This window comes from Antechinus flavipes, chromosome 4, assembly GCF_016432865.1.
Source record: "Antechinus flavipes isolate AdamAnt ecotype Samford, QLD, Australia chromosome 4, AdamAnt_v2, whole genome shotgun sequence".
Taxonomy (NCBI): Eukaryota; Metazoa; Chordata; class Mammalia; order Dasyuromorphia; family Dasyuridae; genus Antechinus; species Antechinus flavipes.
The window spans coordinates 89,938,487-89,963,747 of NC_067401.1; the positions used below are offsets into that span (position 1 = coordinate 89,938,487).

At 32.0% G+C, this 25,261-nt stretch overlaps 1 protein-coding gene across 2 annotated transcripts in view; it reads right to left on the minus strand.

Annotated features, from left to right (window-relative positions):
- Nucleotides 1–25,261, minus strand: part of FMN2 (formin 2) — a 446,111-nt gene that overhangs the window by 142,889 nt on the left and 277,961 nt on the right. The window contains exons 9-13 of one of the 2 annotated variants that reach the window (XM_051993529.1): nucleotides 20,012–20,103; nucleotides 19,715–19,844; nucleotides 18,355–18,501; nucleotides 15,840–15,899; nucleotides 15,404–15,524 (exon numbers count right to left, since the gene is read on the minus strand). In XM_051993529.1, coding sequence (XP_051849489.1) covers nucleotides 15,404–15,524; nucleotides 15,840–15,899; nucleotides 18,355–18,501; nucleotides 19,715–19,844; nucleotides 20,012–20,103 — 550 coding nt within the window. The remainder of the gene's footprint in view (nucleotides 1–15,403; nucleotides 15,525–15,839; nucleotides 15,900–18,354; nucleotides 18,502–19,714; nucleotides 19,845–20,011; nucleotides 20,104–25,261) is intronic. The other variant, XM_051993530.1, reaches the window with a different exon arrangement.

The following is a 25,261-nucleotide window of genomic DNA, read 5'->3' on the forward strand; positions in this document are numbered from 1 at the left end:
ATGCTCCAGGGATTTCAATAATAAAAAGAAAGAAGAAAATGAGGGTAAGACTAAGTATATTAAGATAATTAAATATTTTCAACTAAGACAACAAAAACAGATAACAGAATAGTGGTTATTGTTCTTTGGTCTAATGTGGAAAATTTCCACTTATAAAATAGTAGCATTTCTCTTTCAAAAGAGAAGTTGGATTAAAAGAGATCATATGACCCAGGCATTTCAAATATTAATGCCAGCACAGTTATCAAATACATTGTTGAAAACTTAATATTAGGGTGAGGGTGACTTAGCTAGTTAGTCAAGTCACTCTGTACTACTAAAAATAGGTGAAGAGACAATCTTTATATCTTAAGAAGGTAAAAAAGAATAACCCACATCAATCATAGATTTTAGTTTTATTTATTGTAGTCAAAATTCCTTTTTAAAAGCTTTTTAAGCCCGGCTTAAAAATCATGCTCATCTGATAATCTTGGGAGAAAACATATTGATGGCATTAAACAATCATCTCTAATTCCTCAGTAGCAGCCTTAAATATTTATTTGAAGAGATACAGCTTTGCATTAGAGCTAGAGGCTCTTCATATAGGATCTTCATATAAGCATCCTCTTTTTGTGTACTTATACTAGCTTAAAAGATAGAAACATAAGAATTGGAAAATTATTAAGATTTACTTTTCCTAATAGAAATATTCATATTGATTATTTACTGTACTTTGGCAGCTGGCAGTGAGAATTTCTTTGAAGAATAGACCTATTACTCCATTTGGAAGATATGGCTAAATTTCAACATAAACCAATTTATATACTACTGACTGTCAGGCTATGCAAACATCCTGTACATTTTTCTATATGGCATTATATCTAGCATCTGTAGCCTTTTTATCCCCCATGCACAGTCACACTATTCTAATTCAGCCCCTTATCATTTTACACTTGGAGTACTGCAATGACCTTCTAATTGGTGCTCCTGCCTCAAGTGTTTCCCTCTTCCAATCTTCTCTCAATTTGAAAACAGTAATTTATGTCACCCTTCCAACACAATACATTTCAATAGATTCCTATGATCTCTAGGAGGAGATATAAACACCTCTGTTTGATATTTAAAGCTCTTTAATATCTCAATCCATCTTATTTTTCCAGATTTATTTCATATTACTTCCTTTTTCATATCTAAAGGTGAAGGCAGATTATTGAATTGTCATTCCCTACATAGGACACTTAATCTCTCCTCTCAGTTCTTTTGTACTAGATGTCTTCTTTTCCTGGAAAAGTTTTTGCCCGTGCTATTGTTTCTTGGAATTCCTAGATTCTTTCAAGGCTCAATTCATGTATCAGCTTCTGCAGGAGATAGTTCTTATTCTCAGTAGATACTAAACCTCCATTTCTCCCAAGACTACCTTATATCTATTTAGGATCTTAATTTTATATGCAAATTTTTGCAGTTACTATTTTGCTCATTAGCGTTTAAGTTATTTGATGTTAGTGACTTTCACTTTTGCTTTTGTAACCTATTGCATAATATTATGCCTGGACACATCAGGTAATAAATATATGTTGAATGATTGAAGTACAATGATGATCATATTGACATCTTGTCTCACATTTCCTAATGACAAATCAAAAAGTACTCTAGAAGTGGTACTTTTTAATCTGTTTATAGGACAATAATTTTGCCTAGAATCCAAGCATACAACTCAATACAAAAAAAAAAAAAGTTACTAGCTAGTATATGAAAAGATCCCCCTTTCCCTTCATGGTATAAAGTCAAAGGTAGAACCTGCCTTACTAAAAGAAGTCAGAATAAGAGAACACTTCATAAATCAAACTTTACTGAGTCATGAATTTGACAGTACTGAGATGAAAGTCTATTACAATTCTAAGGTTCTTGAATTTAATTTAAAATTATTTCTTTAATGCAGAGGTGGTAGCCTATACCTGTCTAGTCATACTTTAAGAAGCATCTAATTCAGTGTTCTCATTTTAACAGATGAAGAGAAAGAAGAATACGGATATTAAATATCCAATAGATATTTAGCTAATGGTAGAGACCATACAAGAAACTGAGTCTCTGTGATCACATTTAGGACTCTCTTTTTCAGTAATACTGTTGCAGCCAGACACTCTGCAGCAACTCCATCCTTTTATTCCAACCCTAAAGATTAGTCATTATCTTCAATGCAGTCCCAGTCTATGGCAGGCCCTGCTCTGAAACTGCCTGGGAAGGCCGTGGTGTCCCTGGAAGGGTCAAGAATGAAAGCAGGAGATATGTATTTGTGCAAATCCAGATAGCCTCTGCTCTTAACGAATTCATCCTTCTCCATTTTGATTGAAGAAAATTATTAACTATGTATTCTGAGGCAAGTTATTTGGTTTATGTTTGCCATAGTTCCTGATCTGTAAAGGAAAAAATAACAATGGTACCACCTCCCAGGACTGTTGTGAAGATCAAAATTGTATAATGATTATAAAGTACTTAACACTGTGGCTGGCATATGCTAAGAACTAAATTATTATTTTTTAATTGAATACAATTTGTCCATGCCTGATAATTTTAAAGTGTAAAATGCCAAAGGTAATAAGATCATTGATTTTTATATGATATAATTTAGAAAAGGAATTGAGGTCATCTGAAGTTTTACTACGTTTTAAATACATGGCATTATTTGTGTTATTACTATATTTATAAATTCTCTTATATAATGAAATTTGATAGCTCATTTTAAGAGGAATGCTATTAGATGAAAAAAAAATTAATCATCAGGATGCTATTATCCATGAATTGATATTTTTAAAAGATGTGATAAAAAGAGATATTTGAAAACTGTTAAATATTTAATAATTTTAGTTGTAAAGCAGATAATACTTTTAGCTGTAAAGCAGATGATAGTACATATTAAAGAAATTTTCATTTGAAATGCTAAATATGTATTATGAATTCTGAATGTGTATATGATAATTTAAAAACATAGTTTCAACATATTAAAAGAGTCAATTATTCCACATGTGCTGTATGTATGAAACCCCAGAATATAGGTAGTTTGGGGGATGACCTCAAACATGGCATAAGTAGGAAACCTCCAGATTCTATTTTCCCACTGCACTGTTTCCTTTCTGAAAAATAAAATTCCTACTTGGTTAATCCCTGAGTTGACTTTTAATAATCTGTGATTATATCATTTGCTGTCAGCTATCAAAATGGATCTAAGAAAGTTAAAATTACAATGTTATCACTATGACCCTCTTTTTCCTTTTATAGCAAATTTCTGTAATAAAGAAGTTTTATGAATACAATGATAAAACTATTAAATAATAGACTGATACTTGAACATCTCTGGATTACCACAATAGGATGCAAGTATGAACCTCTAATAATTTTAACCTAAATTTGTAGCCAAATTATAACATAGCGATACTGTCCTCCTAAGGAGGAAATGATTGGACAAGGTAATAAGACTAAGATGTAAAGTGAAATTTTTCTAAATAAATGGAAGGGTACATTTTGAGAAAATAATAGGATTAGATGAGTTTTCTGATCTATATACATCTATATGTATATGATTCACTTTCAAAATTAATCTATTGTAGAAATTTAGTTAAGTACATTTTAGTAATAAGTTCTCAAAATTGGATTATGAAGCTTTTAATTAAGGATTAAAGATTTTATACATAAATTATATTAATGATGACAAAGAAAATGAAATTATTCTTTCATTTGAAAAAATCTTATCATTTTAAAAGGCAGAACAGACCATAAATGAGTTCCCTCCACCCCCAAAATAGCACCAGGACCAGGAGGATTTTTAAGTGAATTATATTAAACATTTAAACATCAAGTACTTCTAATATTAAATAAATAATTTAAAATAACCAGCAAAGAAAGCATTTTGCCAAATTCCTTTTCAAGAAACAAATATAACACTGATATCTAAAACCAGAAGACTTTACAAAATGATAGACCAATTTCATTAATTAATATGGGATGCAAAAATACTACGTAAAATACTACCTAGAAGATGGCAACAATACATTGCAAAGATTATACATTATGACCTAGTAGGATTTATACCAGGTATGAAGGGATGATTTAACATAAATAAAACTATTAACATAATTGGTTATATTAATAATAATAATAAAATCTGATGATTATATCAATAAATGCTAAAAAAAAGCTTTAGCTAAATTATAACTCATTTCTATTTTTAAAAATTAAAAATATAGGCATGAATGGGCTTTTCCTTAAATTGATAAAAGGCATATTTATTTAAAATCATCAACAAGCAATATTTGTAATAGACATAAAATAGAAGCCTTTTTAGTAAGATCAAGTGTGAAAGAAGGATGCCCTCCATCACCAATATTATTCAATGTTGCATTGGGAATCCTATCCATGGTAAGAAGAGAAAAAAAAAAAAAAACAATCAAAACTGGGAATGAGGTAATAAAATTACCACTTTTTTTTTTTTGCAGACAATATGATGTCACAAACAAAACCCTGCAAGAAGAGATAGTAAGAAATGCCCCATTTCAAATTGGACTATATAAAATACGTGGAAGTGCATTTGCCAAGACAAAACTAAGAACTGTATCAGATCTAAAATATTGGAAAGAAATAAATTATTTATAAGTAGGCAAGGCCAGTATAATAAAAATCAAGAACAGAAAGTCAAGAAGACCTAAAGAACAACTAATAAAAATGCAAAGGAAGGAGATTTAGCAGCATCAGATCTTAAACTTATAAAATGTAATTATCAAACCTGTCTGGTTCTGGATAATGAATAGAAAAGTAGCATATATATAATTACAAATCATATCAGTAAAGGGTTTAGGCAAAGATAGAAATAAAAATGATATATAAACTGAAAATCTCTGAAGTTTCTAAATTTGAGAACCAAATTTAAGTGATTGTTTTTCTTTTCTTTTTTCTTTTTTTTTTTTTTCTGCTGAGGCAATTGGGGTTAAATTACTTGCCCAGGGTCATTCAGTTAGGAAGTATTATGTGTCCGAAGCTGAATTTGAAATCTTCCTGACTTCAGGGCCAGTGCTCTATCCACTGTGCCATCTAGCTGTTTTTAACTATATTAAATCAGAATATCTAAATTTGGAACCACGAAAGCAGAGTACTGTCATGAAAATAAAACCTATTAAAATTCATTCTTTACATGAGACCTCTGGAACTCAAAATATGATGCTTAAATGAATATTAAGAATGGGTTACTAGAATACAAGGAGAATTGATTTAGTTAACATTGGTGGTAATTACTGTATTGCTTTACATGGCTTGTGTTTTAAGGTTTTTTGCTTACTTTGGTGACATGTAAATCTTCCTTCTCAAAATGAATCCATTGTAAGACTTCTAAGTAATTTGATCTGTATCTGATTCAATGTAATTATGAATTTATGAAAATTGTGAAAAAAGAATTTATTTCTGTGTTTTGACCTAGCCCTCCATGGGTAAGTAACTAGACTATCTCTATGTGTTTAGAGATTGTTAACCAAAAGCCTGTTACCCAAATCCAAATATTGACACAAGGAGTTTTCTGACAATTGCCAACCCTTTTTTCTTCTAAGACCTCCTACCAGATTCTTTTGACTATCACTGTTAACCTTGTGGGAATGAACTGCTGGATCATCTGAAGAAGGCCCCTGATTCTGAGTGGATGGGTCCAGGGGCTTCAAGGTCTATTTAATATGTACATCTCATAGGTAGCTGACATCCAAATGAAACGGCTCTCCTAAGATTCCAGATGAAGGCTAAGTATACTGTCCTAGTTTCTGTTTTTGCTTCTGTTTCCTTTTCACTTTTGTTATGTGCAAACACTAACAGCCTGATTCAAGTGTGTGTTGGCAGTTTTTCTCCTTACATGACTTAGCCTCCTTCTCTTTTGTCCTTGCAAGCAAACAATGGCTAACAGTGATTCTGGAACACAGTTCCTCACTAGGTCCCTTCAAGGAACTTACCCCTTGGTGACATCTCATCATGACCCAACTGGCTTTTCTTGTATTATGACCTCCTGTCTTTTGTTGGTCATAAGGGTAAGAGTTCTTTCAGAACTGTTCTTTGGCCAAAAGGGGGAAATGTCAAGATATTAGGAGAATACCCTATTTTCCAGAGCTAAGACTCAGCAAGCAAACTGATGCCTGAACAATACTTTGCACTCACCCTCTGAATGATTTTAGCCACAGCAAAATCCCAGGAGTCTTTCTGGTCAGAAAACTGTGATATGAATCAAATTTGTCACATTGTTGCTATTATTCCTCATTATCAGGGCTAGAGCTGGGTCTCTTATCTCTAGCCTGCTTTGTTTGGTTCCAGCTACCATAGGTTAGAAGCCAGTTCCATCCACCTGACATATGACAACTATCTTAAAGATTATGGAAAGGAACTAAATTTGTTTTTCTTCACCCAAATAATCAGGCAGGCTGAGAAAATGCAGAATTTTAAAATCTACATAAAAAAAAAAATACAGACCTCTATGTAAAATCTAATTCTGCTCAACAATAACTACTTGTAATGAGAAAAGGGAAAGAAAGAAGGAAAAATGAATATATACATATATATGTGTATGTATGTGCATGTGTTTATATATACACCTATACATACACATTTATGCATATACACATATATGTATAGTGCCTATTGTGTTCTAAATACTGTGCTAAGTATTTTAAAAAAATATGATCTAATTTGATCCTTACAACAATAATGTAAGTGCCATTATTATCCCCATTTTACCATTTGAGGGAACTGAAGTAAACATGTTAAGTGACCTTCTCAAAGTCTGTGTCTGTGGTTGAATTTGAACTCAGGTCTTCCTGACTTCATATCTGATATTCGTAGTTACTGTGCCATGAAGGTGCCTCAGTGAACAGTCATTTTTATCATTTTAGTGAATTGAGTGGGACACTGTGGAGTAAACTGTTTTCACAAAGGAAATATAGACAGTGTGTGTCAGAAGGAGGACTTGAACAATATGTGTCGGAGCTGAGAGATCATCATACTTCTAAAGCTAATTTTCTATTTACTAATCCCATGCTGCCTCTAAAAAGAAATTATTGAAAAAAAAAAGAATATCTTATTAAGTGAATTATTTGACCATGAGGAGGAAGAAAAGAAGTACTAGTAGTATTAGAACTAATAGTCAATCTTATAAGGCATTGCAAAGAGCTTTATACAATTATATAACTTTATCCTCACATAATTCTCATTTTATAGAAGTGGGAACGAAGACATAATTAAGTGACTTATCCAGGGTCAAACATCTATTAAATATCTGAGATTGGACTTAAATTAACTTCTTGAGTCTAGGTCCAACATTCTAAGGATAGCCTTGAAGTTATGGAATGTAAATTCTTCCAGTAGAATGCAAGATCCTTAAGAAGAGGGACTTGTTTCACTTTGGTCTTTGGATCCTTCCCCACTTAGCACATATATATCACAGAGTAGGTGTTTTTTAATCAGCTTGCTGTGAATAACTACCAGTTATATAGAAATTAAACATCTGAAACATGCTTTAGTTATATTTATTTTAACTCATTTGATCTTCATGACAACTCTGTGACACAGATGGTATGATTATTCCATTTTATAGATGTGGAAACAGATTGGAATAGGTCAGATGACTTATTTAAGGTCACACAGGAAGTTTCTGAAGCACAATTTGAACTGAGGTCTTTCTAAGCCTCTGTTTATGCTCTAGCTAACTCAATAAATACTTATTAAGTTGAAATGAATTATACCTTCCTTAATTTTTTTCTAGAGATGAGAAAAATAGGCAAATGAATTATTGATGTTGTCTTGATCACCTTTTTTTTTTTTTTTTCAGGGGTAGGTAAAATTATCTGATTGTTTCCCCATGGTTGGAATCTTCCCCTCTTTCACCTATCTTGTGGATCATTCCATCAATGCCCTCAGGCTTGTCTCACCCTCGGCATGGGTGTCATCTGTACATACTCAGTCCATTCCAGCTGTTCTTCCAGGCTTTCTGTTCTCTTTTTTCACTTCCACTTCCACATGTAGCACTTTGAGGATAGAGGTGTCAGAATCCAAATGTGGTGGTTCCACTGTCATTGAAGAAAATAGAAATGTTGACAGATTGTTTCCATTTTTTCATCTGTTTGCTGTCGTCATTCAAATGTCATCTTTCAATGCTCTTGGGATGATCTGGTTTAACTGTTGCCAAGCTTTCCTGTAGATCCATATCCTCATTGTTTCATGAAGTAATACTGCTCATAATCTTCCCCTTCCACATTATATCTTGCAAATGAGTTTCTACTTTAAATCAAAATTGCAACTTATATAAAATAAATGCAGTTCAACTAGAATTATACATTAGAAGATTAAGAACTGTTTTACAGATTTTTCCTTATAGAAAACTCAAATCACATATTAGACAAGTTTAGATATGAAATAAGGGATGTATTTAGGAATAGGATTATAAATAAAAAATTTTTGAGATTAATATCATCAAAAATGATCTTCCTCATTAATATCATTGTATTTCTGGACTAATGCACACAATATGATACAGTGCTTTTTTTTTTTTTTTCTTTGCTTCTTTGGGACAAATTGGTTGCTGAGTCCTGGGACTAACAAATAATCTCTAAACTCAGAAAAGTTTAAATAGTATCATATACACAATAAAAGTGAGAAACTTCTTAAAGGATCAAAAAATTTGAAACAATCAAAAAAGTAATTAGGGGAACACTCCTTGACTTCAGTTTTAGTGGATATGTGTTGAGGAACAAAAAAAAAAAAAAAACTACATGGCACAATAGAAAAAGTTCTGGGGATCTGAGGTCTGATTCTGGTTCTTCTATTAAGAAACACCAGCCAGGACCTTGAGCAGGTCTTCTAACTCTTGGTTCTTTGTTATTTCATCTGTAAAATGTGGAAGTTGGACTAGATGTCAGATAATTATCTCTTGTATTTTATCACTAAATTGTTGCATTTTAGTCATTTTATGGTAATATTTTGTTTTTCTTTGCCAAAATGATTTAGAGTTCAGCAAAAGATCTTAGTTATCAATAAATATTTCCTTGAAATCTGTCAAAAATAGACTTGTATAAGATATGTTATGAATGCAATCATATCTTTAATCAAAAATGGTACCATTAATGGAACATTATATGTAAGGCAACTAAGGAAGAATTTTCACAAAAATTTCCATGCCTAGTTCCGGTAATATAATTACTTGACTCTCTGTACATGTTGAATTAATTTAACTCATGTGGCAAGTACTATAATTTCTATCCTAGAATGATACCAGTACAGAAGTCATCACTTGACATGACTGCATCATGAAGGACTGCTGACAGTCAGGAGAGATCAAAAGCAGATCAGGTTGCTTAAGAAACTATATGTCACTGAATTCAGAAAGACAAGACTGAGAACCCCAGAGAGTTATGAAACCTGGAGGCAATTGTAGAAGACAAAAGCAGTGGATGCATTAATAAAATCCTAAACTAGGTTTCAGTCTTCCCTTTTTTAAAATGTTGTATACATAGCACATTAAGCCTTGGGATTCCACCCAATAAATAAAACAATTTGAATAAAACAATCCATCTCTACAGAAAACAGAAAAATCTTCAATTTGAGATAATGTGATTCAAAATCACATAGTGTGTCCTTATAATCTGCATATATCTTTCACTATAATTTCTATCCAATTATTTTAAAATAAAATTTATTTCTCAAGAATATGATATACACATGCAATTTAGTGAAATTTTCATGGACAAAATTACTAAATCTATTCCAAGGAAAAAATTTACATAGTTTCTAATACATGAAAAAAATAAGTCATAATTTGCAATTAATGCAAAAAAAAACCCAATATTGCCAAAGGTCAAATCTTTCCTTATATAAATATGTTTATTATTATTATAATTTGATAAAAATTCTCTAATGCAGTTACTATTTTACGTGAATTATATTCAAAATTTCAAAAAGCTATAAAATGAGTTTTTTAAAGTTTTTTTTTCCCTTGAGAAAAATCAGAAAAAGGATAACATTGTACCTTGTGGTAGGATGGGATGATAATGGAAGAAATAAAGAAAGTAGAATTGCTTGGTCATTTTTTTTGTTTGTTTTTATTTTCTCTATCACAGAGAATAATCTTTGGACTAGAAAGACTACAAGAAAAAAAAATGACTAATTGGGAATGGAAACCCAGGCTAACTAGGGTGATAATAAGAAATTTAGCTGCTCTTGATAAGTTTAGTTGAGCTCAGGCACATGAAAGTACATCCCATGGTAATGAACAAATTGTCAGACTTGATTCCTGTGCCACTACCAGCCATTTTTGGATGATTGCAGAAAATGGAAAATAAATACTGCTGAAACTGGCTAAGTCAAATATTGCCTCAGTTTGTTTGTTTAAAAAAGGAGAAGAAGAGAATAGAGCTTGTAAACTATAAATCAATGAGCCTGACTTTTATCCTTGGGAAAAATAAAAGGTTATAGCAAGAAGTCAATAAACAGAGTTTCATTAAGAACAAATTATTTCAATCTAATGACTTTCTTCTGTGACAGAATGGTGAGATAAGCATATCAGGGTCATTTGGATAAAGTTTACCTTAACTTTAACAAAAATTTTGACAGTAACTCATGGTATCCTTATGGAAAAGATGAAGAAACATGATTAGAAATAATATAGATCTATTTACTTAGGACTATTCCACCACATCTGGGTAAATAGATAGACCTAAGACTAATTGTTAATAGGTGAAGTCTACTTGGAAAGATATCTGTAGCATAGTTCCCTAAAGATCTGCCCATGGTTTTTTGCCATTTAATCTTTTTGCCACTTATTTTTGGAGCTATATATGGCAGGCTTATTAAGTTTTCTAATGACAACATTTGGGAGATATAGTTAACAGATTAGATAAGGAGATCAAGATTCAATCGCAATCAATCAATTAACATTTATCATGTAACTATTAAGTGCAGCAGGCAGTGGATTCAAAATTTATTTTTGAGATTAATGTTTGGCAAAATGTAAAATCTTACATCTGATTTCAAGCTAGCAATTAAACAAGAAAAGAAGTGTAAGAGATAAGATGAGATGGCAAATCTTACCCAGAGGAAAAGCTTTGGTAGTGACCTAAATGCATTCTGGGTGAACCCTATATGATATGGCTATCAAGAAAGCTAATGAGTCTTGTGCTACATTAAAACTTAAATAGCTTCCTCATATTGTATTCATTTTATAATTCTGTCAAGTGTCAGCTCAATTTAAAAAAATTAGGCAACATTTATTTATAGTACATGGCATTCTTTCTGCTGAAAATACAAGAATTGAAAATGGAATAACTTAGTTTTTTCTGTCCAAGGCTTTGTAATCAATTTTGGGATACATAATATATCAGCAAAATGGAATAAAATAAGGTAGAAAATATTTTAATAATATTTAGGGATACTGGTTCACTTGGAGCTTAAGGGAGGAATAGGGAAAATTCCAGAAGACTTCTTGGAAGAAGTAACAATTGATTTGGACTTTGAAAGAATAGGTAGAGATAAAGTGAAATTTCAGATGCCACTTATTGACAGGCAGTCCATTCAAAAGCAAGAAGATCGGGGATTACTGATGAAATCAAAACCTACAAATCATCTAATTTTGGTATACTTCTTCCAAAAAGTAATTCTGAATAAGGCCACGTTAGCAGATTGAGGTCATACAATTTCATGGTAACATTCAGTATTTAGCAAAGTGTCTGGTAAAGAGGAATCTCTTAGTAATGCTTGTTAAATAAAAAGTTTGTATTGGCTCTTAGGGCTTATGCTCACCTTTCTTTCTTTCTTTCTTTCTTTCTTTCTTTCTTTTCTTTCTTTCTTTCTTTCTCTCTCTCTTTCTTTCTTTCTCTCTCTCTTTCTCTCTCTCTTTCTCTCTCTCTTTCTTTCTCTCTCTCTTTCTCTCTCTCTTTCTTTCTCTCTTTCTCTTCTTTCTTTCTTTCTTTCTTTCTTTCTTTCTTTCTTTCTTCTTTCTTTCTTCTTTCTTTCTTTCTTTCTTTCTTTCTTTCTTTCTCTTTTCCTGAGGCAATTGGAGTTAAGTGACTTGCCCAGGGTCACATGCTAGGACGGGTTAATTATGTGAGACCAGATTTAAACTCAGATTATCCTTGACTTCAGGACTGATGCTCTATCCACTGTGCCACCTAGCTGTCCCTTATGCTCACATTTCTATGAGATCTTCCTGAAATATATTAAGTGAATGTCCTATGATCTTTATTACTTCCATGTCATGATCTTTCTTACTTAGTGGAGGCAACAGATAAAAGATTCGGGCTTTGAGTCAGGAAAAACTGGATTACAATCTGGCTTTGGGCATGTACTAGCTGTGTGATCCAGGGCAAGTCACCTCAACTATCTGCCTCAATTTAATAAAATATCTTCTATTTTACAGAATTATTTTAAGGATCAAAGGAGATATTTGTAAAATGCTTAGCATAGTGCCTAATATATTGTAGGTATTTAATAAATGTTTGTTCTCGTGCACATGCAAATATAGTTTCTTCACTGAAGTCCAACTTTAGTGTCTCATTTTGTTATGAGGATGACTGGAGACTACAGGAATGGTTCATGACTCTGGCAGATCTTATTAACTAAAAGAGTTTCAAATATAGTTCTGGAAATGTATTGGACTTTTCAGCAGTAAATTTAATTCAGAAAAAAAAAATAATCTAATGATGATTTCTTTTTCTCCTGCTTCAGTAACTATATGATTGTCTGTGTTCCCTCTAAACTGATCCATTTCATATTCCCCCAAATCAGAATTCCATTTCTTATTTCTCTGCTTTTCCACAGGTGATTCCTCACAACTGGATATGCTCCCTTCCTTACTTCTACTTCTAAGAATTCCTGGCTCAATTTAAGGAGGAATTCATATACAAAGTCTTATGGGAACCTTTTTCAGATCAATGCCAAAGAATGTATTAAGGGTATGTTACGTTTCTGACCCGGGATAAGCACTGTAGATAAGAAAATAATTAAGTAAATAGATAGATAAATAAAGACAAAAAGCATAGTCACTACCTTTAACTAGCACACCTTCTATTTGAGAAATCTAGGGACCACAGAGTAGAAGTTCAATAATTTCAGAGCAGAAGTCATATTAACAAGAGTTTCTTAATTGTCTGTCATGGACCAGGCACTGTACTTAGCTCTGGGAATATAAAGAGCAGCAAAATAAATAAAGTCACTACTCTCAAGGACTCACAATCTAAAGTGAGAGACCAACATATAAGCAACTACGTACAAACAAGATAGAGGCAGAATAAATTAGAGATAATCAAAAGAAGGAAAACACTAGTATTAAGTGGAATCAGGAAAGGCTTCTCCCAGATTTTTCCTATGACTTGACATAAGCCAGGGCATACAGGAGGTAGAGATAAGAAAGGAGAGAATTCTATGTATGGGGGAAAGACAACCAATGAAAAGGCACACTGATATAATGCTGTGTCTGAGGAAAATGTAAACCAAATATCACTGAATTATAGAGTATATGGAGGAGAGTAAACTATGAAAAGATGAGAAAAGTTAGGAAGGAGTTGTAAAGAGACTTAGGAATAAAAAAAGTTGGATTTTGTTGTTGTTGTTGTTTTTACTTATTCATCCACCTATCCATCCATTCATTTTTAATCCTGGAACTAAGAGGTATTCATTACTACTGAGCAGGAGGGCGATATGATCAAACACACAATCTATGAAAATCTCTGAATCAAAGGAAGAGAAAATAATAAAAAGGCTTTTTGTTTTTCATTCTTTTCTTTTTCCCTAGGCAATTGGGATTAAGTGATTTGCCTAGGTTAACACAGCTAAGAATTAAGTGTCTGAGGCCAGACTTGAGCTCAGGTTCTCCTAAATTCAGGGCTGTTACTCTAGCCACTGTGCCACCTGACTGCCCCTAAAAAAGGCTTTTTCAATAATCCAGGAGGAGAGGGGTGACAATTGCTAACCCTGCTATGGTAGGTGATTCCTGTAATTGTTAGAGCTTCTCTCTTCCCTGAAATTATTGTGTATTTATGTGTTTGGTCAAAACTCCTCTATTGTTTGAGATGGCTAGATGAAGCAATGGATAGAACTATACCTGGAATAAGGATAATCTCTGTTCAAATCCTGCCTCAAATACTTGCTAGTTGTCTAACTCTGGGCAAATCTCTTAATCAGTCTCCATTTCTTTACCTATAAAAAGTAACTAATAATAGTAGTTACCTTCTAGGGTTGTTGTGAAGATTAAATGAAATCTTGTTAAAGTGCTTTTCAAACTTTAAGGCGCTATATAAATGTTAACTGTTATAATTATGCTTATATTGGAATATTGATAGATATTTGAGAGCAGGGAATGTTTTTAGTTTTGGTCTTTGTATATCTTGTGCTTAGCAGTGTGTTTAATCATAGTGAGTTCTCAATGTGTCCATTCAATCAATTATGAATACTGATACCAATGTGATTGCTCATCCTTGAAGTATTTCAGTATATAAAAACTTAATGGAGGGATAGGACTTCCAGAGTATGGTAGTTTATGTAACTGACTTAATAAGGAAAAAAAAAAAAAAAGAATGGGATCAATGTTTACTCTGAAAACAGCATATTAAGTCATTTGTTATTGAGATAAACATACAACTCTACTATCAAATCACCAATAACTTTAGCTTTGAAATCTTGCTCCTGATACTTGAATTGTGAATCCAAATCTGGCTCCATATTGAAATCATGAATCTTCATTATGATTCTAGCAACACTTCAGTAATGTCTATATAATTTCAAAGAGCTAAAAGTACCATAAAAGGAAATATTTCTCTTAGGATATCCAGAAAATATTGCTTAATTGTTTTATTTTGGTTTTTGAAGATTTCTTTAGGGAAAAAACCTCTCTTAGCCACCTGCTTGGTCTATATATAACAGTGCATCACCTACAGGACTTATTTTTTTTTTTTTTGCATAATGCATAAAGGGAAAAGTCACATAATTTGGAAGCCACAAATGCTGGGAGTTAGGAAAGGAACAAATATTTATAAGATGTATGAGGAAGTTAATGCAATATAAAATCCCAAGGAGATGTTATACTGTTGACCATGTCAATGAAAACAAGATCATAAAAAACACTGAAGAAATGTCATTCCATCCATAGATTGCAGATTACATTCAAGAAGTACTTTGTGGAAAACCAATATTTCTTGTTTTTGTTTTCATTTTAGAAACAGAAAAGAGTAAGAATAATGGTTAAATATTTTCTTTGTCACAGCAGTATTAATTAAACTACCCAAGGCAAAGGCTACACAAAAATAAATATATTCTACACAAAAAAATTAATACATTTAATTCAAATTGGAAAGGTTTCCTTTGTCCATCAGCATAGGGAAATTATATAAATGAATTATCGGACTGCATTGTATTCTGTTACCTCTCAAATCTTTCTTCAGTTTTCGAAGATCTTTCTGAAAGTCTTCAAACTTCATCTGGGAGGCTTGAAAGAGGTCCTGGGGTTCTGGCAGTGGAAAAACACATTGTTCTTTTCCAGCATCCTGTGAAACAAGGGAAATAATACTTTTTTTTGAAAGAATAACCACCCAGCACCAGCCTTGAAGTCAAGAGAACTTGAATTCCAATCCAGCCTTAGACACTTAATACTTAATACTCAGACAGTTAATTAATAGCTAATAGTAGCTATGTGAACCTGGATAAGTCATGTAACACCAATTACTTCAGGGGAAAAAAAAAGAATAATCATCCACAGCATAAAAAGAAAGAAAGAAAGACAGACATATATCATGATATCACTCAGTTTTAATTGAGTCAAAGTAAATTTGGCTGGGTACACAGAATTTACAATTACTTACCTGATCGAAATTTCGAAGATAATATGAAACAATATACGATAAAAGACTCCGGCTATTGTCCTAGGCAGAAAGATCAAAATGAATAAAGGAGGTTTAAATTTTACTCATTATTAAAATTTTAAAATCCTAGAAAACATCATATATATGATGACATTTTAAATGAAAAGTGAAATTCTATAAGACAGATTGTCTTTCTGTACCTAAGAGACTTAACTGCTTCAGGAAAGATCAGCTACTTAACATTACTCTTCCTTTTATCAAACCAGTATCAGAATTGGTTAAGAGGAATGTATAAAATATAAAGATTCTCCTGGTTTTTTTGTTTGTTTGTTTGTTTGCTTCTTTAGTCACTAATGTTTTGTCTATTTAATTTATTATCTTTTATTATTACTTTTATTGATATTATTAACTTATTGTATTATATAATAATTGAAATAATTAAAAAAATAAAAATATTTTATTTAATTTAGTCACACACATAATCTTTTAGAGAATAGCTAATCTTTAATGATGAAATGTATGACTTCTGTCTTAATTGAAAGAATTTAGAATTGACAGGGCCTTATAAATAGCTGTGCAAGCTATATAACCACCTGTAAGCTGGTGACTCAGTTCTCATTTAAAAGAAATCCCTCAAAAAATAATAAAATGATTAAAAATCATTTTTGCTTCATAGCAATCATTTTAGATAATAAATTATGATGTAAAGCACCAAGTGTTGGCAGATTTTAAGGAATTTAAAATTCATTAGCATAATGAATTATGTATCATGAGTTCTAATCTCAGGCTTAACAGGCCACTTTTCTTTTGCTTTTCTGTCAGAGATTTATCTAAGAATTGATTTGGCTCTAGAAATTGTAAGCATTGCTCATTATTGCTACCACATTTGAATCAAAACCATGCAATATAAATATTATGAATGACATTTTGACTTTTACCTACTTTAAACTAAACCCCCTGAGATAAGTTGCATATGCTCCTGAATTTTCTAATTATTATGATTATAGCCAGTGGTTGCTGATTTTTATTTTTGTTTTAATTCATATCCTTCCCTCTTCATATACCCCCTAGTACTTTGATTTCCTAATCTAGACTTATTAATCTAAAAATAAAATCTAAATATCTGCTTTTAAGTGATCTGAGTGACTTTTCACTTTTCATTTTTAGTTTGTGGTTCTACTAACTTTATTAACATGGACCTACTAGTTAGATTGAAATGAGTCAACAATATATTTACTAGAGGCTTATTGTTCATAGTAATCTATATAATCCTATGTGAATATCTTAGAATTAGAAAGAGCCAGATTCAAATATTTTCTCAAATACTTGCTAGCTGTGTGACTCTGGGAATACCACTTAGCTTTTCTGAGTTAAGTTCATCCTTCATGAAATGAGGATAATAATCTTTCACATGATATTGTTCCAAGGATCATATGAGATAAGGTGTTTCAATAACTTCTTGAAGCTTTAAGCTTTAACAACTTAAAACTTGTTTTAAACTTTAATTATATGAAATTACAAAAGGTGTTCCAATAATCTTCATGCACGTTTAATCTTTAATAATTTAAAACCATATCAAGATTTTTTGTGACATTTTGTATAATCTCATTAATTCTCAGAACAATTCTTTTTGGTATATTATTGTCCCCATTTCATGAAGAATCCTAAGCTGAAGAAGTCTAAGTGGTATTCCTAGGGTCACAAGTATCTTTAACAACTTTATAACTTAATAAGGTGGATTTAATAGCTTGAAGTTGAAGTAAGAATTTTGGGATACCTTGTATGTAAATAAAATACTTAGCAAACTTTAAAGTATGGCATAAAAGTTATCTATAAATAGAAGTAGTAGAAATAATTATGGTATTCTAACATTCTCTAAGGAGATATACCAAAAAACCCCACAAAATCTAGTGATTAAATTTAATGATTCATAAGATTTTGAACTAGAAACATTTGAGAGATCATCTATTCTCATCAAGCATCAAAAAGAGATAATTATATTAATGTAGCAAGATTTTTTTTTATTTCAGTGAAATATTTCACTTCCTTTAGAATATTATAGACTCTTCCTAAATTTTTAAGTACTAGAATCTATTGGTCTAAACCTAATTAATTAATTTAAATAAGAAAAGCAAACAAACATACTGCTAGAGGCTATTTTATCCTAGGAAAAAGTAAAAATCCTTCAGCTTTCTGATTTAGAAAATTTTCCCATAGTTCATAGTTCCCACAGTTCTTTGCATATACAGAATTGGGCATGAAATCAAGAAGGAAATATATAGTTCTAGTTGGATTCATAGTTATCAAGGAGGACATAGGAATAATGGTTATTTAAGAACATATTCTAATACTCAACACACATACACACAAAAATGAACAGTTCTTTTACTTAGATAAAGTTTGGCTTTAAGGTATAAAGAAACAATTATTACATAGGACACAAACTCCTTATTACTAAATATATATATATATATCATCTTCTAGTGATCCTATAGTCAGTCATAAAAATACTTACACTGCTTTTGACATCTTTCAGCTTTGGAAGAATGTCTAATCCAAAACCATCTGCCTGTCCCCGAGTCTTGTTCCCACCATTCATGTAATTACCAAAGGCAAGAACCAGACCTAGAACCTGCATAACCCCTGACCCATTTTTCAATGTCTGCAAAATAGGATAAAGAACAATTTTTCTTAATTAAAATTTTGTATAACATTTATCAATTTTTACAAGAGTTGTCATCACACAATATGCCAAGCGTCCAATATATTCACTAACATTTTAGATTACATCCATTTATTATTATTCCTACTTACAATTTATAATTCATTAGAAAATGTCTAAAATGCATGTTAAAGTCACAAAACACACAGAAGTTACATTTACATAGACATAAACATAGGGGGGGAAAAGCCCTAAACCACAGAAAGAAAAAAAAAAAAAACATACCAATTAAAATAACACATTCTAACATACATTTCACAAGTGAGCCAAAGGAGGCATTTGAGAAATCACTGTCTCTCAAAATAAGCATCTGATACCATGTCTCCTATTCTTTGGTAGACTAAAAAGGGCTAGAAAAAGGAATACTTTGAAACAAAGATTATTTCAAGAGAAGTTCTTTGTAACTATTCTAAATTTACATACTTTCTTACAACCCAAGAAATCTGGCATCAAAACTAATACTAAAAAATGTTGATGTAAAGAAATATACTTTATAGAGATTAAATTTACCCCAAATATTTCACACTTGTTTCTTCCAAAGCATTAATTTAGGATTAATTTTGTATTACTTATATTTGGCTCATCAAGTTTTTTTTTTTTTTAATGTTTTAATAATAGGAGAAAGTGGTATTGCTGCCCTTAGACTTTTAAAAATTTTGATGTTGACAATTTATGCAGAGTATTATTACTTCAACTTAAAGAAAGCATTTTAGTCTCAAAATTCAGCTATGCTCTTGTCTTCAAATCATTGGAGTGGACTAATTATTAGCAATTTGTTGAGCAGTCCCTTCCAAAAATCAAAGAAAGCAAACAAAATGTGCTCAAATGGCATTCATTTGGTTGTCGGATGTATGAAAGCCTCTGCAAAGTGAAGATTTTGCTTTGGCAGCAGCAGAAGGCGCAGTATTCTCTAGAGGCTGATGTGCATTGGCAGGAATCTTATGATGCTGCAGTGAAGCCCTGAAAGCCAATCTGAACATGTGCTTTGATCTGGAAGCACCATCATAAAATGTTCCATTCGGCAGGACTGTGATCCTTCATATTTAATGAAGACTTAAAGTAAATAAAAAAGAAAACTTTTGAAATATGAACATGACTGAGTGAGATTAAATATCAGAAATCTAGCTCCAGCTTTCTCTGGACCAGAACCCACCTCACACAACTTCTGGAGTAGTTCAAGTTTGCGGCGAATAGAACAAATGCTTTCTGAAAATGTTGACTGGAATAGGATGCAAAAGACTCGCTCTGAAAAGTTGGGTATTAGTGATAATTCATAAAGGAACCTGAAGAAAGAGAGTCAAATAAAGAGGGAAAATATAATTCACATAAACAGATTTTTAGTTGTATAACATTCTCAACAATTATGTACTTAAGATACTGCACTTTCCTAGTGGAAATAGCTCATACATCTCCTGAATGATTCTTCTTTGGCTATAAGAAGCATGCTTACTGTTCAGGTTTGTCCAAAGACTTGGCATTTTCTTTTTCTTTGCATGATCTGCCATGCTTTTCAATTTTTTCCAATTCGTCTGTCTGTGCTCTCTGGAAAAAAGAAGACAGTTTTTTCCCCTGAAAACCTGGCCAATTAAACTCTAAAGATAATAATTGTCTTCCTACAAAAATCACTTGATATTTTCATATTCCTTAGCATCTGTTTGTAGTAAAACTTTACTTAATTCATGAGGCATTTTAAAGTGTAAATATGTTTAATGCAAACCAGATTACTTCCAAATCTTCCAAATAATGTTATTGACTATTAGTAATCTGCAAAAGATTTATTCATTCAAGCATGCATTGAGACAATACATTTTTCCTTTCCTGTTCTTTTGGCTGTTTATATACTCTCTAGGATGAAAGAATTTGCTTTTAAAGTGGTATTTCTCATTCAAAAATCAGTCAAGTTGAATTTGAATGTAATGTGATCCTAAAGATTTATGTAAAGTTATTTCTCTCACGGTAAAAGAAAGGGATTTATTTAACTATCTCAATCACTGTTCACTGCTATTTAGGCTATGAGAAATTCCCAAAGTAATTATTAGTTTGACTTTTAATGTGAACGACACAAAAATCACAGAATGTACACACAATGTTTTGTTGCTTTTCCTGCATTTTCTTTTTGGTTGAATGTCTTTAAATATATTTTCTTCTATGTACATGTATATGCTTCCCTCTCCCATACACCCATGAACTGAAGATCAAATTTATTGTCCTAATCTTATTTTTTTGTGAATCTCCATAAAATGTTTTTAGCAGCATATAAAGAATGTTATAGACAGCTTTCAGATTAGACTTTTTTTTTTAATATATTACTTTTGTCTACATATGTGCAGTTTGGAAGGGGAGTCACATGATGCAGTGGATAGAGTGCCAAGCCAAAGTCAAGAAGTTCTGAGTTAAACTCCAGAGTCAGATACTTACCCTGGACTCTGGGCAAGAAATTTAACCTTATTTTCCTCAGTTTCCTCATCTTTAAAATGATCTGGAGAAGGAAATAGCAACCACTCCAATATCTTTGCCAAGAAAATTACAAAAAGTAGGACAAAACTGAAAAACAACTAAGTAGGAACAAAATACACTTTGATATGATCCCCTTTTTGTAAAGATATGAAATCAATCATGTTACATTTTCTGAATGCATGAAAGAGAATGAGCAAAATCACATATCTTGGGCTTGGATCAGTTAGTTCCACAGAACATAAATTTTATTCTGTTTTATGTAATGTTAAAACAATAATTCAGTCAACCAACAAGTATTCAGCAAGTCTGGATGGACGTTGCTCTGATAAGTTTGAAGTTCTATGGCATCCTTTTAATTTTAGATGATTTCAAAATGTGACTTTTCTGGTTCATGAGCAAGCTCACTTAAAAAAAGACTTATCATCTACAATGAGGTATTTATGAATGAGGGAGGAACAAGTGATGAGTCACATACGGAGGTGAAATATTGATTCTTTGATGGTTTGTATTTGAAATAAGGATAAAATATAAAGTCTTACGAAGGGAAGAAGAGGACAGTTTCTTTCAAATACCCAGTTACAGCAAAAACAAAAACAATAAAAAATAAACAAAGCTATTTGCAGAATTCAAATCAATAAATATTTAACTTCTCATTACAGACTTCTTTGAGAGATACACACATAGAATAAGAATGTATCGATTGTCATGGAGTATTATAGTCTAGTATGAATCATCATGTTATAGTAAAAAAGTGTCTTCTCTTGGTAATCAGAGGGTCAAGTTAAACCCTCCTCTCTCGTGTTTAATATCTCTGTGTGATCCTGCACAATTCATTTAGGATTTCTGACCCCCAATTCCCTCATCTGTAAGTAATGGCATATATCAGCAATTTCTAAGATCCCTTTTAACTACATCTTTTGAAGCTATAGTACATACATCACTAACTATAATCTACCATATCATATCATTGTATAAGCTTTAGAAGATGTATGGATATGATTTAATAGTTATACCATAGAAATTATTGCAGACAGAGGGAACAGTGTGATCAAAATGTTCGAGTTACATATTGCCTCATTCTTCAAAAAAATATGGAAATTATCACAATAGTTTAGAGAAGGAATTACCAGACATTATTCACTTAAAAGTATCTGCATAAGTCAGATCATTATCACAATAGTTTAGAGAAGGAATTACCAAACATTATTCACTTAAAAGTATCTGCATAAGTCAGATCGGGGAAAAATAAGCGATGCACAGAATAAGAAGAAATATTGATTCTTTGCTAGTATGGCATAAATCAGCCAAAAAATAGTTTAAGTGCCTATTGTGTGTTAGACAAGTGCTAGGGATCTGAACACAAGCAAAAGACAGTTCCTGTTCTTGAGTTCACAATATAATGGGAGAGAAACTGAGCAAGTAAAAGTGTACAAACTATACCCAGGATAAATAAAAAAATAATGAACAGAAGGGAGGCTATAGAATTAATGGAGTTTGGTAAAAGTTTTCTGTAAAAGATGGGATCTTAATTGAATTTCCAGGAAGACAGAGAAGTAATGGGGTGAAGAAGAACATTCCAAATATGGGGGACAGAGGAAATACCCCAAACCAAGAAATGGAATATTCTAGTTCCTAAAATAGCAAGGATGCTAATGTCATTGAATCAGAGTACCTGGAACCTGACTGTTTTTTATACTTTCCTGGAAAGCTCCAGACATTAAAAAACCTAACTAGGATCTGGTGGGCTTGAGTCTCATGCCACTAGAATCCCTTCCAGGATACCTTTTCATGCATGTATAGAGAGATTCACATTCAGCATAAAGGAGACTAAAGAAAAAATTTAAATTGAGCTGCCCTACAACAGAGCTTTGACATTGACCTCAGAATCATATTATATTAGTGTTTTCAAAAACAGAATTATGTTAGAGGCTAGAAATCTTTTGACAATTGGATAGCACAATAGATAGAATGCCAAGCCTGAAATCAGGAAGGCATATTTCTGCATTCAAATCTAACTTCAGACATTTATTAGTTGTGTAAACTTGGACAAACTACTTCACCCTGTTTGCCTCAGGTTCTTCATCTATGAAATGAGCTGGAGAAGGAAATGGAAAACACTCCAATATCTCTCTTCTTCTCTCTCCCTCTCTTACCCAGTCTCCCTCTCCTCCCTCCCTCCTTCCCTCCCTTCCTCCCTTCCTTCCTTCTTTCCTTCCCTTTCCTTGCTCCCTCTCTCTACACACACGTATATTTATGTTTGTATACAATGTATACAATACAATACATACAATGTGTATATATATTTGTATGTATGTACAGGTACATACACACACACACACACACACACACACACACACACACACACAGATGATCAAATGGAGTGATAAAGAGTTCCCAAGAAACATTTTATGATGTGCAGGGTTTTCCCACACTATGTAAATTCTGGCTTTCAACTTAAAAAAACCACTAACATCAAAAAAAAAAAAAAAAGAAAGAAAGAAAGAAAGAAAAATATTATTTCCATCACCAACCCATTTATACTCCGAAGACATAAATGCAAAATTAGACTGGAAAGATAACTATTGAAATACATATATTTTAGATAGACTATGCCAAAAGAACTAATATAGGAACCTACTTCACCTCATCATCCAAGTATTTGAAAGTTTAAACAACAGTATGGAGCCTGGATTTAACTATTATAAAAACACCTGGGGTTGCACACGATTTCCCACACTCCTTTCTCATCTCTACTCCACCTCCAACCAATATGCTACAGAGGCCCTTCAATACCCACTTTACTATGTTCAAGGAGTAATCAATCTTGATGGCTTGAGCAGTAAATTCTATACACGCCTGAAGTCCTTTTTAATCCCATTTCTACTTTTAGAAGATTCTCACTTTTACTTTGTCTTCAATGTTTAATTGATTTCATTCCAGGCAATTCCTTTCTCACTTGGTACATTCCAGATTCTTTAATATCCCTCCTTCTTTTGTCTTCAAAATCTTATCCAATTACCTCAAGAGAAATCTCCCCTACTCCCACCCTCTATTTTCAATTCACTTGTGAAAGGCAAAATAATCTTAATTATAGATAAAAGGCATAAGAGTGGCATTAGTGATACAACTTTATGATAAAAAAAGACAACTAGATTTTTAAGTGAAATTTTAAAAAAAGAGTAATATAATCAAACTTAACTCCTTGAAGCACTAAAAAATCACTCATAGAAAATTCTCAATTCTCAGTCTATCCTTCTCTAATTTCACCTGCATATCATATTTCTCCAACACTATCTGAAAGATGATAATTTAAATATAAATCCATAAAGAAAAATAAATACACAATATACCAAAATACAATTGTATATGAGTATTTTTGTGTTTTCTGGGCTTGTTGGTTAGTGACTCGGAAGCAGCAGGCTGTTTATTGTACCGGTTCACTGAAACCAATTTAGCACATTTTAAAAACATCTATTATATAATTAGCAGCATACTTATAAGTAAGGGGAATGAAATATGGTCCCTGTCCTCAAGGAGCTCAAATTGTAGGCTCTATCACTTCGTAGATCTGTGGCTGTTCCTAAATTCTTGGCCTCAATTTTCCTATTTGTGAAATGCATAATGGGAAGCAGAGAAATTTAAGCTCTAATATGCTTTGTAAAATATTCTATTAAGGTGTTTTTCTAGTATTTTTTCTTTTATTGTATACCTTATCTTAGCAGCAAAATCAATTAATATTTGAGAAAATATTATACAAATTCAATTAATATCTATAAAATGGTTTCTACTGGAAAATGTGTTCTAAGTGCCAAACAGCTCATTTGCAGATGAACTTTTAGCTCCTACCTTGCTTGTAAGATAGGAACTTTTTGCATTAGCATGATAGTCACTTGGGGGAGAAGTATCATAAAGAGAGACAGCAGAAGAGGAACCAGAAACTCAGTTTTCCTTTTCTTTCTGCCAATCATATTTTAATATTAGCATTCTTAGACAAAAGCAGTAAATTTTCTCCCTGCTGTTTGTCTTGGCAAGGACCACTTTCTGATATACATTCTTATTGTGTCCCATTACAATGAAATACTATAGGGGTTACCATTATAAAAGCTCTCTATTTCTTAAAATATTCTCAAAGTCAAGTAGAAATATTAAAAAAAAAACCTCTAATGAAAATAATTTTGGACTTAAAGATAGGAGAGTGAAATTTAAAACCCACTCTAGATACTACCATGTGATTATAATGCAA